This window comes from Lissotriton vulgaris, chromosome 7, assembly GCF_964263255.1.
Source record: "Lissotriton vulgaris chromosome 7, aLisVul1.2, whole genome shotgun sequence".
NCBI classification, from domain to species: domain Eukaryota; kingdom Metazoa; phylum Chordata; class Amphibia; order Caudata; family Salamandridae; genus Lissotriton; species Lissotriton vulgaris.
Genome location: NC_141695.1, coordinates 997,378,761 through 997,399,585, shown reverse-complemented (window position 1 = coordinate 997,399,585; position 20,825 = coordinate 997,378,761). Strand labels below are relative to the sequence as shown.

General features: G+C 44.5%; 1 protein-coding gene across 2 annotated transcripts in view; it reads left to right on the top strand.

Annotated features, from left to right (window-relative positions):
* Positions 1-19,914, top strand: part of PANK3 (pantothenate kinase 3) — a 123,943-nt gene extending 104,029 nt beyond the window's left edge. For both annotated transcript variants that reach the window (XM_086931416.1, XM_086931417.1), the window contains exons 6-7: positions 14,895-15,020; positions 15,976-19,914. In XM_086931416.1, coding sequence (XP_086787542.1) covers positions 14,895-15,020; positions 15,976-16,026 — 177 coding nt within the window. In that variant the 3' untranslated portion in view covers positions 16,027-19,914. The remainder of the gene's footprint in view (positions 1-14,894; positions 15,021-15,975) is intronic.
* Positions 19,915-20,825: the final 911 nt, after the last annotated feature.

Sequence of the window (20,825 nt, the reverse complement as noted above, 5' to 3'; positions counted from 1 at the left end):
CCACCCGTTTGCCTCAGTGGCACGGAAAAAATGTGTGGAACTGACGTCATCACGCTGACGTATTTCTCTTATGGCTCCGGTACGTCATGTGGAGCCGCCTGCGGAGCCATGGCATTGTGACAACCTCGTCGGCGTGGAGGACTAGGAAAAATTCAGCAGAATGCCTGCGCAGGGGGATATTCATAAGCAGAGTAATCCACAGGCAGATATTGTATCCACCAGAAAAAGCGCTACAGAAGGTAAGTATCTTGTTCTTCATGCTGACCTTTTCCTTTGATCAAGACACAATTATCCTTAAGATATTCATTAAAATGTCATTGAAACTCTGGATGGAAGATGATGATTAGTTAATTTTTCTTGTTTTTTTAATTTATTTATTAAATTAATTAATTTGGAGGTAAAATATCGTGCCAGTCTCCAAATGTGTCTTCTTGCTCACATTATTTTTTTAAACATTTAAAACTGAACCAGTCAACATAGCCGTTCAGTATCATTACTTTGAATATTAATTGTTTTGGGATAGGGACCTAGTTTGATAGGAGCAGTTGAGGGAGTTAGGGAAGCAATTTACATTAAATATGTTTAAATCATTTTTAAGAAAGTTTTATTTTTATAATTGGCCAGTTACTTGACCTATAACTAGGGGATGATCATCAAATGCTCAAGAAGATCTCCTTGTATGCTTGCCCTTATTTGCCTTGATGCAGGGTAATAAAATAATTTAGCCAAGACTGCAAACATTAATAGAGCATTCAGTACTTGGCATGTGACTAAACCCTAGATATTTGGCATTGCATTGTTTTTGTTGTGTAAACTTCTTTTGAAAACTCATGTATATTTGAAAATAATTATTTTCTTCAGATGGCTCGCATCTCTTGCTCAAAACGTTAGAACATTGTTATTATTTTCATTTCTGAGAGAGACTTCTAACTGCAGATTACTCTCCTTTTGCTTATTCCCTAAGCATCAGACTGGATCCCGAAATGTTTGAACAGTACCTCTGCGCGCTGAGAGTTGGTGCTGGGCAGATCCGCCCTGATGCCGTTCTGATCCGAAAATGACTTGCTTGGCCCATATAGGCACCACTTCTTTGTCTGATGTCAGTTCCTTTTTTTCCACACCACCAGACGTGGATCCAGAGCTACCTTTCGACTCTTTGAGACCGTTTTTCTATCCAAATTTTGTTGTATGCATGGAAAATGTTACTTCCCAAGCCAACGTGGTTAAACCCTGTAAGGACTGTTGCTAGCAAATGTCGGTGACAGCTCCTTAACCGGTCTGCCTGTGGTGCCTTGGACCATTGGAGACCACAAAGTTATACGCTGCCAAGACTCCACATCATGACCAGTCTAAGTCCAAGAGTCCGTTTTGGTCCTCTCCTGGTCTAGAAGTCAGATGAGTCAATCTGCAGATTGTTGATTATTGCGCTCCAAATCTTCGGTTTAGTTGAAAAAAAATCCAAGTGGGCTTCCTCACCTTCCCGCTACTCTTGTATTCCTCAGTAGGTGCATGAGCGTCTCCATGCCTCTTGATCACTCTTCTGAAGTCAGTTGGCATTAGAGCTCCTCCCCCTACTTATCCTGTCACCTCCAGACTTTCCAGGGCTTCCTGCAACACAGATGCGGATCCAAGAGTTCAACAGTGCCATTCTCCAACTCTTTAGGTCCCTCTCAACTCCCTCTGGCACTCCTGTGGACTTCTGGAAGCCAGGAGGCCCTCCACCTCTGATACCTCCAGCGAGTTTGCCCTCGGCGCCTTTAAGACCCTCTGAACCCATTACCTGGCCTTCTCTAGCACCCGTGCTTACTCCGGTCCCACGACCTACGCCGGTTCCCGGAACATCGATGCCAGCTACATCAACATTGAAGGATGAGATGCCTTTGTGCTCTCTGACTCCGAATCGGCGCAGCAATGACCAAGGCTGTGATTGGTTAGTTCTGAATTGCAGTCTTCCACCTCAGACCCTCTTAATGTCCCTACTCTGCTGGCAGGCCCCATACCTTACATTCTGTGTTCGTAAAGGATTCCGATAAGGAGTATGATGCAGGTGATTAAATTGCCCAATCCTATCTGAAGGAAAACTGTCATGACTTTCAGGATGCCAGTGGCCTTTTACACCTTTCCTAATTCCGGACTTATCCCATGGTGCTGCCACTGAGGAAAGTGCCGAAGTACATGACCCCTAGTTCCCCACCTTAGAGGTCAAATCTAATGTTCTAATAGAAGTCCTCTAGTCTTGAGAGACCAAAATTGAGCCTTTGCTGACTTTCTATGATGCACTGATTGACATCTTTTCAGGGACCTGGTCGAAATCTTGTTCTGGCCCCCTAATAAATCGCAAGATTGCAAAACTTCACCACCATACTCTAGGTGACCCTCATTTGTGTTTCAGTGCTCCTCTCCTGAAAACCTGGCGGTGCAATCCTCTGCGAGTCTACAAACCCTAACAATATTCCCAACTACTCCCCCGGATTCAGAGTCCAAGAGAATGGGGATCTTCTGAAAAAAGCTATTTTCCTCTACCAGTTTGGCCTTCTAGTCCATTATTGTTAGTTACATGCTGGGTTGATTTTCCCATGCCCTCTGGGATTCGATTGCTAAAATTCTACTAGATATACTGGAAGACCTTCGTCCTATACTGATCAGGACAATTCGGGATGGCTGTGATGCTGCCACATTTATGTTCCGCTGTGGGCTGGACATCATAGATTCCATCAAGCGAGCCGTTTGCTATTCGTCGTTATGCCTGGTTGCCATCGTCCAGCTTTTTCGGCAGTGTCCAATCATCCCTTATGGACATGGTTTTTGGGGGACAAGGCAGACTTTGCTCGGTTTTTGGGGGACAAGGCAGACTTTGCTCTTGAGTGCTTCAAAGAGATCAGGGTCACAGCACGCTCCTTGGGCCTTCCGTGACACGAACCCCATCAAACGTTTTGCGCGGTTTGGTAGAGGTTGATGTTCCTACAGCTGCTGCTGCTGCTTAAACATCAGCAGGGTACCCAAGTTATTCACTGGCCCGGCGGGCAGGGACATTCCCTTTCATGCCTTTCCCAAGAAAAAGGGAGTTCAACAACCTATGATCCTGATCTTTCAGCCTCTGTCCTGGATTTCATTGACATTGACAGGCTGCTGAGACTAATGGCATCCTGCTGGTAAAGCATGCCAGGTGACGTATGGTTCCTCTGGAGTGGCATCCGAAGTCAAAGTGCGCCCAACATCAAGGGACTTCTCCGACCACTCACAGCTTTCAGAAGAAACTGTAAAAAAGCTGCAGTTGTGGTTGCTGGGCTGCAGTTGAGTCAGCGGCAGACCCCTCTCCCTACTCCATGCAGAGCTGACAGTGATGACCAATGCCTCACTTCTGGGCTGGGGCTGCCACCCGGGAGAGGTGGGGGATGAAAGATCTCTGCTAGATGTCAGTCCCAGCTCCATATCGATCTCCTGGAGCGGAGGGTTATCCGCTTGGCATTCAAAGGGAAGGCTGATACAGGTGAAGACAACACTACCACAATGTGGTATTGCTGCAAGCAGCGCAGAGTAGGGTCCTGGGCCATGTGTCAATAAGCACTGCGACTCTGGAAATGGCTGACCCAACAATGGGTTTCCCTGGTGGTGAACCACTTGGCAGGATCTTAAAATGATAGGATGGATGAACGGAGCCCCTGGCACTTAGTGGATCACAAGTGACAGTTGCACCTGAGATGGTGCAAGATCTCTCCCGCACATTGGGAGAACCTTGACTCAGCCTGTTTGCCAGTGCTGAGAAAGCACAATGTGGCAGTTCCGCTTGTTGGAGTTTCAAAAGCGTCTCTCTAGGAGACTTGTTTAGTCTTGGGTGAAACTCTGAATTCCTGTATGCCTTTCTGTAAGTACCTCTCCTGAGTTCTGAAGAAGATGAGGACCTTCCAGGCCCAAGTCATTCTGATGACCCCAGACACAGACATAATGGTATCCAGAGCTCCAGGGCTTGAGCATCTGTCTTCCAATCAGGCTGCCCCTCCGGTAGGCCCTGCTGTCACTGCAACAGGGCAGGGTTCTGCACCCCTGGCCTTCGCAGTCTCCACCTATTTGCTTGCAGATTGAACGGCGACAGCTGATCAGCCTTATCCTTCCTTCGGAGATGGTTGATATAATCTTAGCAGTTAGGTGACTTACAACAAAAGCTGTATACTCCTGTTGTTGGGACAAGTGTGTGGATTAGTGTAGTACACACAAGATTGACCCTCCCCAGGCTAAGGTATCTAATGTTTTGATATTTTTCTCTCTATCCTGGCAAGTGTTTCCTCAGGTCAAAGTTAGATGGAAACTTTAATCTCTGCCTTTTTACGGTTGCTGGATCAGCTCTTATTATTTAATTCACCAGTTGTGATGTATTTTTGTAAGACCTGTAAGATGTTTCCTCCCTCTTTTTTTTGTCTTGCTGCAGTGCGAGCTTAACTTGGTCCCATATATTTGATGTACACTCCCTTTGAGCTGCTCCACAACTGTCCTTTGCGCCATCACATCTGTGCAGTAACTGAGTGAGCTTTCGACTTTCTCTGTTAACCCACTGAACATCGCCTTCTTCTTAGTCAGGTTGGTTCTGCAGACATGAATATTCTTTTTGCAGAAAGTTGTGGCACCGTTCCACATTGGTCATACCATCACCCTGCCTTCGTTCTGTGCTCCGTCTCACCCCTCTAAGGAGAAGTGACTCCATCTCTTGGAGCCACAAAGAGCACTGAGCTTTTACATTGATCATACCGGAGAATACCAATTGAAAGATCCTCCCTTTGTGGGGTTCGCCGGAGCAAAAAAAAAGGCAAGACCTTACTGAAGCGAAACCATCTCCCGCTGGGTGATGTTCTGCATCAAGATTACTACGCAATGACCAAACAGCAACCTCCATAATGGCTACTTGCTCATTGTGCCAGGGCTAATGCTGCTACCATCGCATTTGCCCACCGAGTTCTGTCCTGGAGTCTTCCAGGTGGCTATGTGGGTGTCACTCCATACTTTAGAGAAGCACTATTGTCTGGACAGTCAGGTTCGCAGAGAGGGGCATTCCGCCTGTATGTTTCCTGCAGGACTTTTTTTAGTTTGAACCAATTTACTGTACCACCTCCTAATAGGAACCTCTCAGGTATCTCTTTGAAAGAATAAGAATCTGCTCTTAGAAGTCTCTTTCAGAAGAATAGTTTATTTCACTTTGGTAGTGCTCTTTCTGATAGAGATTCCTGTCTTACCACCTATTCCTTATGCCCACTTCATCCTCGTTTGTGAATTGGATGATAGATCCCAAGTCTAAGAAACTGCAGACAGATCAAAGCCAACTTGTAGTAGGAGGGGGGCATGAACTGCCTCGAAAGCAACTGATGTCAGTGTGCGGAAGTGGCACCTATATGGGCTGCACATGTCATTTCCGGAGCAAGCCGCTGTCAGTGCAGGACTGCTCAATAGTTTCAAGATCCAGTGTAGGGAATACTCAAAATGTGAGGAATCTGCAGTTAGAAGTCTCTATCGGAAAGTATGTTACAAAAGTAGGCAGATTGTGAAATATCCCAATAATTTTTAAATTGACTATTAAATGTATTATTGATACAACGTGTGTGTGTGTGTGCGTGTGTGTGTGTGTGTGTGTGTGTGTGTGTGTGTGTGTGTATATATATATATATATATGACTGGAACTTCGATACTCAGTATGCGCCAAATAACGAAGACGGACCCAATGAGGATATTTCAAAGCGTCTTTATTTACATCTGTGCACCCTCATGACTGCCATGACGCGTTTCGGGCCCTGGAGCCCTTGATCACATTATATATATATATATATACTCATCTATATTCAATATATTCATTTTTCGGTCATATATATTCAATATATTCATTTTTCGGTGTACATAAGTGTATGGTTTGTTACTAAAAAGTTGACTTGGAAGTTTAATACAAGAGACAGCAATTATAATGAATGGCAGAGATTCTTTTACTTGCGTTGAAACTTTTAACTTTTTACTATTGTTGATCGCTGACCCACTTTAATATGTTCGCCGCTGCAATCCAACAGAAAAACATGGACATGTATTGCTTTTGCACAATGTGTTACCGATAATTTGCAAACAGTTGGATTACTTCTCATTGCTTTCGGCTTCTTTACAGTGCTGTCTTGTTAGGTATTGCTCAAGCAGCATTGTACAGGGCTATGAATGAGATGAGTTTTATCGACTGCAGACACGTTTTACCTCGGAAGTGTTTCACCGTAAGTTAGTTGCTCCATCAACAACTGTAAAATATTTAGAGTGGTTCAAATGACCATCATGTTATGGATTAGTCACATATTGAATTAGCAATTTGATTTAAATGTGTATGTTATTAATGAAAAAAATGATGAGAAGTGTGGGTAAGGACTATTCAGCAAGGCCTAGGTAAATAAACAAAATAACATAACATGATCTTTGCAACCCTTTTTGTGCTTCTGTGGTCTGAATGAGTTAAGAATCTAGTACAGACCTTACAATTATTTCACAGTTGACTTGTGATCAGGATATTGGTGTATCATTAATTATATATTATAGCCTTTGCCCACTGATTACACTTTTGGTCTCAATCTAATTTCCTCAGTCCTCTCCCCAAAACAATGTGAGCTCCTTTTTTGGGAGCAAACGCAGATTTTAAAAACCTCCTTGCAATAGTCAGGCCCTTGTTACGTCTGCATTGCACCCAGTGGGATTGCATTAACTGGACTACTCTATTTATGATGGATTTCTCTTGAAACCTTGTTACATAAAGATCTTAATGTAATCTCATGCTACACAGAAGTTTGTGAGATACATCTCCTCGAAGCTATCATTTAATTTGTTTAATAATCAATATGGAAGCATTTGATAGAAATTATTTGTTGGTGGTGTTGCATGTCTGCAATTGTTTTAAAACCTCTATTTTATTCTTATTGTACTGTAATTCTAACTGTTAAACTACAATCTAATGTAAACCTATAAATGTATATGTATCTTTTTCAGCGCTTTAACAGCTAATATTGGCATCGTAGGACAAGGTATCAATATTCATATTCATATCAATAAAGGAAAGGAAGAACCAATAGGAAGCAACTTCCAAGCGCCTCTCTATCCCTTCCAACCCTGCCCTCCTTTACTACTTTTTATAATGGGTATTATATCTTTCCTAAGCTTGTCTTCAGTAACATTTTTCTTCAAATGTATAATTAAATGGGAACCAAAATAATCTTTTGCAGCAGAAAAGCTGTTCAGTTCATTTTTCGGTTTTGCTTACTAGATAGCACTTTCTTTTCCTGCTTCTTGTCCAATTAATTGCCTTCCTCCTATTTGTTTGTCCCTCCCCTGACGCAAAGCCTCTACGTTTCTTTTGATTAGTTTGCTTGTTTGCTTCCAAAGCTCACATTTAGGGAAATGCTTTTTTCTTTTTCATTCAAGATTCTATGAGAGTGCATATTTTTTCAAGCTCTTTTTCGAAAATCTTCCCCCAAAGTACTTGTCCCCTACATGCTGTTTCGCCTTGCCTCTCCGATCTTGTCTATAAAAACACAGGAGCATGGATATTCTTGCTGGGGGATAACTGAATAGCAGACTTTATGGGTTGTTTTATCTCCAGCTTTACACACATTTCATGAAAGCACACAGCGGCCAGAAATGCTTTTATGGTGTTGGGGAGTAGGGACAGCTGCTGCACTTACTCAGCTGGAGTATGAACCCGTAGGTGTACGTAGCATGTCACTTCTCCCGGAGGCCCATAAATCTGCTCCCTTGGGTATGGCAGATGACCAAATGACTGAATTGGGTGGAAAGTACAGTAAACCTTAACAAGCATTTCCCCTTATATTTGAGCACTTCCTTATTCTTTTTAAAATCTGTTGAGAGTTTCCAGAGTGAAAAGTATATGAAAATATACCATGTCATTTAATGAGATGGAAAACATTTAATCCAATCTGTGGTTTGGAGATACAATAAGAAATATGTTTGCTTTTCTACCATTATTTTGAAATGTGTTTTTCTTTTGCTTTTTGTAAACCATACTTTGCAGAAAAACGCTCAGTACATACCTTGGAAAGCGAGGCATATTGGCTACGCAAAAACTTGAAACATGGGCACCGGTCTCCTTGTAAAACAACACATCTGAAAGAGACACGTTAGTGATAGATTCCTTACCTTAGAATATCCCCAGGCGTCAGACTGGATCCGGAAATTTTTTGCGTAGCAATACCCCTGCACGTCCGTAGGGGTCTTCTGCGGCTCCGCGTCCGTCGTCAGCGTCGTTAGCGCCGGAATGACGTCGTCGGAGTACTTAGACGCCGCCCATGCGCGCTGACGTCAGTTCTTTTTTCCGCGCCAGCTAGCGCAGATCCGGAGAAGCTCTACCCCTAGTCATTTTTTGACTAAACTTTTGATCTTTTTGATCATTCTTTTTCTTCGAGTCTTGGACTCTATCGGTGCAGGTAGGGATGCCCGGGTTCAAACCCTGCTCGAAGTGCGACCAACTGATGTCGGTCACGGACCCCCATCGCCTGTGCCTAGGCCTCTATCACGACGACCGCACCTGCTCCGACTGCCGGGCCCTGACGTCAAAAGCTAGGCGGGAGTGGTCCCGCAAGCGGCTCGAGCTCCAGCAGTCGGCCCCGCGCCACTCCAGGTCCCGGCCCCGGTCCCACGGGAGGTCGAGGGACAGGTCGTGAGGTCGGAGTCATCGCAGCTCCGGTAGTGGACACCGTTCGTCAGGCTCCAAGTCCTCAGGTAAGAGGCATGAGAGGTCGGAGAGACGTCATCGTTCCTCCGACCCACCCCGACGCTCGCACGGTGCAGCCGGGGGCTTGGGCGAAACCGCCCACGCGGCTCCGCGGGAGTTGCAAGCGTCGCCGTCTGCCCCACACCTTCGGGTCCCTGGGCACGGCGCGACGCCGAAGGAGATTGAGCGGTACCTCATGGCCATGAGGTCCTTCCCTCCTCAGTCGGGTTCTGTGGCGCCTTTGGGCCCAACGGTCATGACTGGAGGCCCTAGCGGGTCGGGTGCTTCGGCACGACGCCGCCGGGTGCTTCGGCGCCGGCGACTTTGGTCCTGGCGCCGCAGGACCTCACTGGATCCGCTTCCGGATCCGGGTCGTCGCCGGGCGACCTCACCGGCACCGGCCCCACCGGTGTCGCCCCGGGCGCCCGCTGTGGATGCCGCCCCCAATGTTCCCTACGGTCCGACTCTGGCGCCGCTGGGCGCCGCTTCTGACGGCCTTTGGAGATTTTTATTTCCACGAGGAGGCCCAGTCTACTAATCCTGTTTTCAGGTAACGGGTGACGAGGAAGATTGGGAGGGGTCTGAGGGCCCTCTGGCACTTGAGTGCCAGTCTCAGCAGGACTGGACATATGACCTTGGGGAGGCCAGTGGTCTTGACACATCGCCAGACACTGGATTTGCCTCCCCTCCGACTGTGGCTTCGGAGGAGGGGTCTACATATAGTGTAGTGTTGATGAAGCCAGCCAAGGCCTTACACCTTGAGCTCCCCGTCGCGACCATGAGGACTAACCTCTTCACTGAGGTCCTCAAACCGCAGTCAAGCTCCAGCGAACCTCTGCTGCCGTTCAATGAGGCCGTATGTGACGTTCTTGTGGGCACTTGGTCCAAGCCCGCCACAAGCCCGCCTGTGGATAGGAACGTGTCCAGACGCTACCGCCCGGCCCCGGGCGACCCATGCTTTTTGTCCACCCATCCCACCCCGAGAGCCTGGTCATCCAGGCCTCCAATTCCCAGACCGCATTCCCGTCGGCCCCACCCGACCGGGAATCCAAGAGATACGAACAGTTCGGGAAGAAGGTGTTCTCGTCTGCAAACTTATGGCTGCGGGCTGTAAATACCGCCTGTCTCTTGGGCCGCTACACCCACACTCTGTGGGACACGGTTGCAGAGGTGCTGCCACAATGCCCGGAGGAGGTCCGGGCTAAACTCGCCCAAACCCTTGAGGAGGGCCGAGATGCAGCGCGTTATTCCATCCGGTGTGGGCTGGATACAACAGACTCACTGGGCAGGGTAATGGCAACGACGGTGGCGGTTCGACGCCAAGCCTGGTTGAGGTCCGCCAACTTCTCGGCCAATGTCCAGGCCACACTTCTGTACATGCCGTTCGATGGCCGTCGCCTCTTCGGCGACAAGGCAGACCATGCGCTGGAACGTTTTAAAGACTCCAGGGCTACGGCCAAGCCCTTGGGTCTCGTGGCTCCACGCCAGCAAACGGGTGCCTTTCGCTTCTTTCGTGGCCACGGAAGGGGCGCCCTGCACGTGCTGCCAGCCACCCGCCGCAGAATGTTCAACAGCGCGGTGGCAGCCGTGGAAACCGCTGTGGCGGCGCTCGGGTACCACGGCGAGGCCAGTCCACCCGCCTCAAAACTTCCTAGTCCGAGTTTTCAGGCCCATGTGACGCCTGTGGGAGGCAGGGTTCGCCATCACCTCTCCCACTGGCTCACTATCACGTCGGACAGGTGGGTGCTGCAGATCGTCCGAAGGGGCTACTCCCTCCCCTTCGAGGCGACCCCGCCATCCATGCCACCGGGTGTCGGGGGATCACTTGCAACTTCTGCAAGAGGAAGTCACGGCCCTTTTGGCCAAGGGGGCCATCAAGCGCGTTCCTGGGCCAGAAGTAGGGTGTGGATGTTACTCCCACTACTTTCTGGTACCCAAGAAGGGCAAAGGGGGCCTACGCCCTATCTTGGACCGGCGGAAAGTCAACGGCTTCCTCCGGAAGGAGAAGTTCAAGATACTGACTTTGGCTCAGGTGCTAGCTGCCCTGGACCCGGAAGACTGGCTGGTAGCGTTAGACTTGCAGGACTCTAATTTCCACATCCCCGTCCTGCCGGCCCACCGGCGTTACCTGCGGTTCATGGTAGGCCAAGAGCACTTTCAGTTTACCGTGCTCCCCTTCGGCCTTACCAGCGCCCCACGGGTGTTCACGAAGGTGATGCTGGTGGTCGCAGCTCATCTGCGCAGGTTAGGGGTGTCAGTCTTCCCCTACCTAGACGACTGGTTGTTGAAGGCGGGCTCGCCCCAGACAGTCGTCAGCCACCTCCAGACTACGGCCGACCACCTGCATTTGCTGGGGTTCTCCTCAATGTGCCGAAGTCGCACCTCGGTCCCTCTCAGATGCTCCTCTTCATTGGAGCGGTTCTCGACTCGGCGCAGTTTCGGGTTTACCCTCCCGAACAGCGGGTTCGTATATACAGGCTCTGATTCCCATCTTTCAGCCTTTATCTCGAGTCTCGGTCAGGTTTTCGCTGCGGCTTCTGGGGCTGATGGCCTCCTGCATCCTTCTGGTGCATCACGCCAGGTGGCGGATGCGGGCTCTGCAGTGGGACCTGAAGTTTTAGTGGGCCCAGCATCAGGGCAACCTGTCCGATCATGTCTTGATCTCGGAGGGCACTGCGAGACAACTGCAGTGGTGGCTCACGGACCGAGACTGGGTCAGTGGCAGATCCCTCTCCCTACCCCACCCGGAGCACGTGGTTGTGACGGACGCGTCCCTCCAGGGCTGGGGAGGCCACATGGGAGAGGCGGAGATCAGAGGCCTCTGGTCTCCGACAGAGTCCCGGCTCCATATCAACCTGTTGGAGCTGCGGGCGATTCGTCTAGCACTGAAGGCATTCCTCCCCTCTGTCCGGGGCAGTGTAGTGCAGGTGTTCATGGACAACACCACCGCCATGTGGTACTGCAACAAACAAGGCGGGGTGGGGTCGTGGACCCTATGCCAGGAGGCTCTGCGCCTCTGGGAGTGGCTGGAACATCAGGGCGTGACCCTGGTGGTTCAAAACCTGGCAGGCTCTCTGAATGCCAGGGCATACAAACTCAGCCGTCTGTGCATGATGGATCACGAATGGCGTCTGAACTCTGACGTGGCGCAAGGCCTCTTTCAGCAATGGGGAGAGCCTTGGTTAGATCTATTCGCCACAGAAGAGAACGTGCAATGTCATCAGTTCTGCACGTTGGAATTTCCAAGGCGGCACTCGCTCGGCGACGCTTTTCGTCGCGAGTGGAGTTGCGGTCTATTGTACGCCTTTCCGCCTATACCACTTCTGCCCAGAGTGCTGAAGAAGATCAGGCGCGACCGGGCCCAGGTTATCCTGGTGGCTCCGGGCTGGGCACGAAGATACTGGTATCCCGAGCTACTCAGCATGTCAGTCGATCCCCCGATTCGTCTGCCTCTTCGGGAGGACCTTCTGTCGCAGCAGCAAGGGACGGTCCTGCACCCGAACCTGTCCAGTCTCCACCTACAAGCTTGGAGATTGAGCGGCGGCACTTGCGGCCATTTGACTTGCCTCCCGAAGTCTGTGATATCATTCTGGCAGCCAGGCGTCCCCCCACAAAGTCGATATACGCCTGCAGGTGGAACAGATTTGTGGCATGGTGCACAGCAAAGGCTGTGGACCCTCTCTCTGCACGCCTTTCTGAAGTTCTACTCTTCCTTCTTTCCCTTGCCCAGCAGGGCTCTGCTCTGGGCACTCTTAAGGGGTACCTTTCTGCTCTTTCCGCCTTCTTACGGCTACCTGATCAGCCTTCCTTATTCAAGTCCCCCATTATAAATAGATTTCTGAAGGGCATCACACGCATGTTCCCTCCTGTTCCCTTCGTGCTGCCCCAGTGGGACTTGAATCTTGTACTCACGTATCTAATGTGTGCTCCCTTTGAGCCGCTCCATAACTGTCCTCTCCGTCTTCTTACCCTGAAGACTGCTTTCCTGGTTGCCATCACCTCTGCCAGGAGAGTGAGTGAGCTCCAGGCTCTTTCTTCTACTCCACCTTTCCTCTCTGTTCATCCGGACAAGGTTGTGTTGCGGACAAGACCTTCCTTTCTGCCCAAGGTTGTCACGGCCTTCCACATCGGGCAGTCCATTACCTTGCCCACCTTCTTTCCGCCTCCGCATCCCTCGAAAGAGGAAGAGAGGCTCCACCGTCTGGACCCAAAACGTGCGCTCTCTTATTACCTAGATCGCACACGCCAGTTCCGGGTGGATGACCAACTCTTTGTTGGTTACGTGGGCGCGAAGAAGGGAAAGGCGGTACACAAGAGGACCATTTCGCGGTGGACATGGCCAAAAAGGAGCCCCATGCTGGATTGCGGGCTCATTCCACTCGAGCCACGGCAACAACAACTGCCTTGGGCCGAGGAGTCCTCTTAAAGGACATTTGCCAGGCAGCTACGTGGGCCTCGCTGCACATGTTCGCAAGGCACTACTGCCTGGATAGTCAAGTCCGGAGGGATGGCTTCTTTGGCCGTTCCGTCCTCCAGGACTTTCTGGTGTGATTATTGGTTCACAGACCCACCACTGGGGTTGGTATTGCTGGTTTATCTATTCTAAGGTAAGAAATCTATCACTATTTATTTATTTTTATTTTATTTTGCGGGTTTGTAGAGCGCTTGAATAGACTCCCGAGGGAGTATCTCCGCGCTATTTGACTGCTGAACCTGCAGGAGATCGAATTCCAAGGCTCCAATCTAGACTAACGTGTCTCTTTCAGATGCACAATTTACTACTTGTGTAACAATATATCTGTAAGAGACATTAGTTAGTTATAGATTCCTTACCGACCCACCCATCCTCCCCGTTCTGCGAACCGATATCTAGGGTTAAGGTCATCCCCGTTCAGGGCCCTAGTTTCATGGCACCAGTGTTGGTTCTATCATGGCTCTGTGTATCTGGCACGGAAAAGCTGTGTATCAGAACTAACGTCAGCGCGCATGGGCGGCGTCTACGTACTCCGACGACGTCATTCCGGCGCTAACGATGCCAACGGCGGACGCGGAGCCACAGACGACGCCTACCGACGCGCAGGGGTATTGCTACGCAAAAAATTTCTGGATCCAGTCTGACGCCTGGGGATATTCTAAGGTAAGGAATGTATCACTAACTAATGTCTCTTACAGATATATCGTTACACAAGTAGTAACTTGTGCAATTGTGTCAGCCTCATCTAGAGTAAAAGAATTACTTGTCTTAACGGGGACTCTCTCCGTTTATTTTTGGTTCAATGCAAACTGAGATTGCTCATTGTTTGTGTTTTTCTTTGTAGAGCACAATGTTTAAGGTCAATTTTCTTTTTTTTTTTTTTAGGTCTGTCGCCTTTTTAAAATAAAAATATTATGCACCACTTCCTTCCTTACAGGGTTTTTTAGTCTGCCCGCTTCATTAATTAATTTATCTACTGTTATTTACATTTTCCTTGTGCCCACAGTACAGCATTGAACAAAGCGTCAGTCCACGTAAGCCATTGACTTACCTCACTGTCTGTAATGGCATTCTGCTCTTGCACACTGTGATTGGCTTGACTATAAAAAGTGCCTTTCAGTGCCAGTGAGTAATAGTGCAATGTGTGCTTTTACTTTAGAAATATGCCCCTTGTGTGATTTTTTTGATTTTTTTTTTCTGCAAAACCTATTTACAAAGTAATCATTGGCAAAGCGTAAAGGTCAGCAGCCAATGCCGGAACTATTTGGCACATGCCTTGGTCTTAATCATGTTATACTAGTAGAACCTATTTTATGTGTGTATCATAATTGATGAATCTCATGTTCAGATTGAAACTAGTAGAATGTTTTGGGATACATCTTTTCTTTCACAGAAGTATCCCATGTCATGGTAGTATTTCAATCCTACAAATTCATAATGAGTGAAAACCATCAGAAAAAAGATCATGTATTACTGCAGTTTATTCGACGAAGCAGTGCCCCTTAGAATTATAAAGTTGAACTCTCATAATTTGTGCACTATGCAAGTCTCTTGTCATGTGGCATCCTTTTGGAACTGCACTGCACTGAACGTCTGATTCAAATACAACTTACTGTTGATTTATGAAACTCACTGTACTCCATGACCATCTACAACTTTACATTAAATCTTTTTTTTTCTCTTTAGAAAATCAGTCGTGTCGTTTTTGTGGGCAACTTTCTGCGAATCAATACATTGTCCATGAAGCTATTGGCGTATGCACTGGATTATTGGTCAAAGGGTCAGCTGAAGGCATTGTTCCTAGAACATGAGGTATGATATGACCGGAAGCACCCTTCAGATGCTGTTTTAAATGTCTAGGGATTAGACAGTAGTCCTAGTTAAGTATTATCTAAAATATCCAACCACTTACACTTGAATAAGTCTGCAAATGACTGATTTTTCATGACAATTTGAGTGGAAAAGTGGTGCTTCAAGTGATTAAATTAAGTCTCTTAGTCACTTACTGACCAGAATTCTCATACTGCTTTCCCTATTAGACTAAAAATGTGAACTTGAGAAGATTTGTGCCTCAGCTACCAAATAACAAAACAGTGACTTCCAGATTTGTATGCTTCTACGTGTGATTTTAATAAACAAACTGTTTATTGGTATTCATAGAGCCTGAACGTGGAAATCTAGAAAACTCAGATTTACATGCACTCACCTAATTGTAAATCTGCATATTTTCTCTAGTGGAAATTCAGAAGTTCCTAAGTCTCCCTCACCCCATATTTAAACAAGCAAACAAATAGAAAAATCTTTTCCCTACACTGTAATGATGTAGCAGTTTGCGATTCTCACCTTGCACACTAGCTGGATTTGTGTTTTTGCACCACAAATAATTAATTGCACAAATTGTGTATGAAACCCCAATATGTGGCTTCAGTTTATTCTCAGTAGATCAGTTCTTCCCCTTTATAGCCCCACCCGGATACTAGCCTACAACCATTACTGATAAAATATGCCCTGATCACAAATGTTCTAAAGTACAAAGTTTAAACAAAATACATACATTCCTATAGATTCTCGTTCAATGGCTTAAAATCTGCCATTTCTCCATTAATATTGATTTGCATGATTTGCTCTGTTCTTCTGATTCATATGTTTGGTCTGCTTTTAGACCTTTGATAGTGGCTTTGATGGATAAAAATAAATATCTGTTCCATGTGGGATTGGCTTTTGCAATAAAATTATATCTTCATTTTGTTTTTTTTCTTAATTACAGGGCTACTTTGGAGCTGTAGGTGCTCTGCTCGGGTTGCCAAACTTCTCCTAGAGCACCAGATGTCCTTGGCAGAATAATTGCATATCCCTGATAGAAATATCCTTGTGTATGTTAAAGGGAACCAAAGAGGATCGCCAGCTTTTAAATGCTGTAAATTCTTCTCTTATGAAAATTGTGGTTAAACTCATGAAAATTGCCGTGCTTGAAAACTTGGAGGTCTACTATTCTCCTAATGAGACCGCCGACTAGAGAAAACGTATACCCTACACTTTCTCCTGAAATATGTCATCTGCAGAATGCCCTTGATTCTTTCAATGCTTTAACGCTTCTGGAGGAAATTGTACTTAATTAAAAAATAGTATTAAGGGGCAAGGTATTATTCCTGTTTAGTCGTACAAAATTTTTGGGAAAACACCAGCGCTAAATATCCCCTCTAGTTTTATGTTTATTCTGGGTAGTCAAATGATATACTTCAGGCTTGTTTGGAGCGCATCTAGTATATTTTCTTTTAAAGCTGGACTGTAAAGGAAAATTGCACAGCATTTAAATAGGACTAGTGTTTAAAGATGTGTTTTAGCGAGTGGAATGTTGAAGATGTGTTAGTTGTACTACTTTCATCCTTAATACAATTAGTACGCCAGTCCAACCTATACAGGATTTAACTTGAAGCTGTTGAGGTTTCCTCAGCAAAGGAATTCATTGTATTCTCTCACCGGTGCTCATCTCTACTTTTCCTAGCTATTAATTAGTTTATGGATATCATTAGTTGAGTTCCATATGCAGTGTTGCACAACAGTATTTTTAACACCGACTGTGCCCTTCAGATTAAAGTATTGGGGTATATATTTAATGGAATTTGTACAATGTAATGTTCATAATATTGCAAATGCATTAAAATATTTGAGATGCTGCATGAAAGAAGACACCTGTGAAGCCAAAGTAAGAAGCTGGACAGTATCTTCATCTTTGAGCACCTTAAGCATTAACTGGAAGTTGAGCTTGGAGAAACCGTCCAAAACCACATAGCTTTCTTTGCAATGCTCTACTGAGGTGTTGATTGTTATTTCATGGTGGAACATTTTTGTAATGTTGCTCTTTGGAGTTTAACTGTGCTGTTGCTGAACTATTCCGAAACAGTTTACTTATTCTCATGCTTTGTCTTGTGAAAAGGTTTTGGAAACTGCCTTCCACAACTTGCATTGGGCATCGCATGTCCCCAAGTAAAGATCTATTTCCTCTATTTATTTACTGCAAGATGCCTCATTTTGGCACCACTCTGCAACTGATCTAAACCTGAGCAATTCGGCCTTCTCCTGGCAGCATTTTGAAACTGACTTTTTATCTTGAATAACAATAGCGGTTGCTATTCTTCAGCTTGGAAGCCACAATCGCAGGTGTACTGTGGTACTACAAAAGGTATTTCTTACCTTTGCCTATACTTCAAGTTATTGTTAGGCTAACATAACAATACCTGAACATATGTTTACTGTGATGTCACTGTATTTTTTTTTATTGTTTAGATAGCAAACTATGTAATAATACATGTCTTATCTGTATATTGAAACACACTGTACTTGCACATCGATTATGCCTTTATAATTGTAAGCACCCTATATCTTTTAGTTCACAAACTGGTAATGTAACACCTCTATTACATGAAAGAACAACCCCCCCCCCCAACCCCCCGGATAAATACTTTGTTCATGTATTTTTGTGTCGCTGCTGAAGGCTTTTTTTTTAAGGCATTGGACATAACACTATCAAGAATACATCTCTTTTAGTATTCCTATCCAGCTAGCACACAAGTACACTTCGAAGTTTCATCTGTTCTAACTATCCTGTTTGTGCTGCATTGAAATTATGTAGGGACAAACTAACACTTATAAAACTCGTTGTTTGGTTTATGAAGAAACCAAGGAGTAACGTACAGAAGGGGAAAAGGAAACATTTGAGGCAACTTCATACAGAATTTGGACTGGAGATGCAGTGCCACATAGGAGTTTAAACCCAATAACTAATTTTAATACTTCATAGGCACATTTTGAGCCACATCTGGGACAAACCACAAGTCATATTTTGCCTCAGTTTTCTCTTGTCCGGTTTGGAAAGGCAGGTTGTATGGTGTATTTTACATCTGCTTCTACTAAGTGATAGAACTTCGCTTATGTTAAGTGGTTAACCTGGAGGCTAAAGTATAAATGGAACTGAGGTAAGCTTTCAAAGCTTACCGACAGTATAATTGGAAGGCTATTCAAAGTTTTCTGTGCCTGTATATTCTTATAACTAAATATTGCTTTCCGAAGACACATGCAAATATCTCCAATGTTAAGTCCTCAAAACTGCTTGCTAAGACATATTTGCAATAACTTTTAATATCAGATATACATTTTCACACATTGATTTCGGATCAGGAGTTTTAGCTTACTGATCATTATTGTGTAAATGAGCATCTGAAGTCCAGAGTATTTTTTTGTTGGATGTCATTCCTTGAATATTTACTTGAGTCTTTTTCTTCAGCTTATTAAAAAGGGTGCTTCCTAATCTTATACACCCAGAGTGGAGTTTTAGATAGATTATAAACCAAGATTTGTGTAGAAGTAGGTATCTCCTGCTATTGTGGCCATTCATTTTACATTACGTAATTTGTCAGATTATAATTTAAGGACCTTTTCATTTCAAAGGTTTCCCAAAATGGGGATTTTTCTATTCAGTAACAAACAGTAATATAGAATGAACATGATTGTTTAAAAATGATCATGCAGATAATTTGAAAGTAAAAATTAAAGTAATGTCAGTAAACATTCATACATTTCTTGCATCTCATAACCATATAATAACCACTAAAAATTCTTTGTCTAACCTAAACATCATTTGTATCCTAGAGACCTGCTAATGGAACATCTGTCAAACAATGAACCTGTTCATTTTCTAATGTATCGCCTCCAAGTTAAAACTCAGAAGTCTATCTGTAAAGCAAGCTAAAGCCTTTTTTACATTTTAATAGGTTAAATGGTCAATGGATCCTAGATTTTATGTATTTGGTTTTTCATCTGTTAATACTCTTAAGATTTCTTAGGCACCATTTTAGGTAACACAATAATAATCAATGCAATATCATTTCAAAGTATGATATATGTAATATCGTTTTCACAGTTTCGTTTAGACTTAAGTGCTACGTTTGGTCAAAGTTCTTTATCAAAAATTTACATTTGATACATCAAGTTAAAGGACTCAAAATGGGGTTTGAGTACATGCTTTATATAGAATACGATATCCAATTTTATGTTTTAACTATTGGCATTCTGAAACAGGTTTGCAGCTCTCATTGGAAGTGACCTGTTTTAATCTACTTGGAATACATTGAAATGTAATCCCATTAATCTATAAACTACATTTTTATTGTGCCTTATTTTTTAGCTTGGACTTTAAGATGTTTTTTTCGCATTTTACTTCACAAATGCAGATGGTACACGTGCATTGGTAAATTATTCAAAAAATCTAAAATATTCTTTGCCTGGAATTATGTTTTTTCTTTGCTGTAATTTATATGGAAAGATGGAATGTTGAAAACCCGTTCAAAGGCATAGAATGTACATCTTCAAATGGTAATACAACTGTAAGGGGTCACAGAAACACTTGAGTAGCTGCTTTTTGTATATACACAAAGAAATTTGCAGTGCAGTACTATCATTGCATGAGAGGCAAAGAAAAGGGGAAATGCTATCCTACACCTTTAATCTGCTTTTGTCATTTTTGCTTGCATTTTGATTGCATAAGTGCAATCAAATTGCAGTATTGTTGTATTTGTGTTGCATGTTCTCCACAGTATGTATTTATCTATATCCCCTCTGTAATGTAATTTAAGGTAGAATATATTGTACATAAATATGGAATATAAAATAGATACAACTCGATGATTAAACAATTTTCATATATTTATTTGTTGCAATTTTGTCACACCTGGAAAGAAAGTACAGTGTCTCCAGAGCCTGCACTTATTTTTATACCTGATTGCTAACTGTGAAATAAACCTCATTTTTTTTTAGTGATCCTAAAATATTAAACGAAGATCGTTAGTCTGCAGGAACAGGGTTTATGTTAAGGGAAATAACTGATGTGTTAATGATGCATTTGTAGACAGTAAAATAAAACGTGCCAATAGCTGTAAATTCGAACTTTATAATTCACTGAGCCATTTGTTAATGAATTTGAATAATTTGCCCAACCAAGTCTAATCCGGTGTTATAATTCAGTATCTCCCTTAATAGATAAGTTAAACCAAACACTGTTTTGCTTCAACTGCAGTTTTTGGACTTCAGTAAAATGTAGTATGTACAAATGTGGAAATTAAAAGCTACAGTGAGTGTTAAGTGCTCCCTAACTTATTGTATTTGTTGCAAGACAAAAGGAACTAGAAGCTGCAGTTAGTGTAAGTCACACGCAGAGTTTTCAAATTTCGCATGCAATGGATCACAAAAAATATTCCAATTAAACTGCTACTTCCTAAATGAGACATGCTAACTAAATAAATACAACTCTGGATTATTGAATTCTCCTTTCATTGCTCTCTTAGGTTAAGAGTTCCTCCTTTCATTTGGTAAACTGAGTTCTTGTATTGACAAGTGTTGTGCACAACTAAATTTTCTAAAACAATTATTCTGAAGCAGATTTTTTGTGAGTTTCAAACCTCACCTAACAATGTATTCTAGTATAAATATTTCTTGACAAAATTTCATAAACCGTTTCCCATGTGTCGATAGACACTATGAAACTGTTGGTTTTTAATGGGAATATGTGGCTGCCTTTGCACCTGTTTGTCACAGTTAATTATCTATATTTCCTTAATTTAT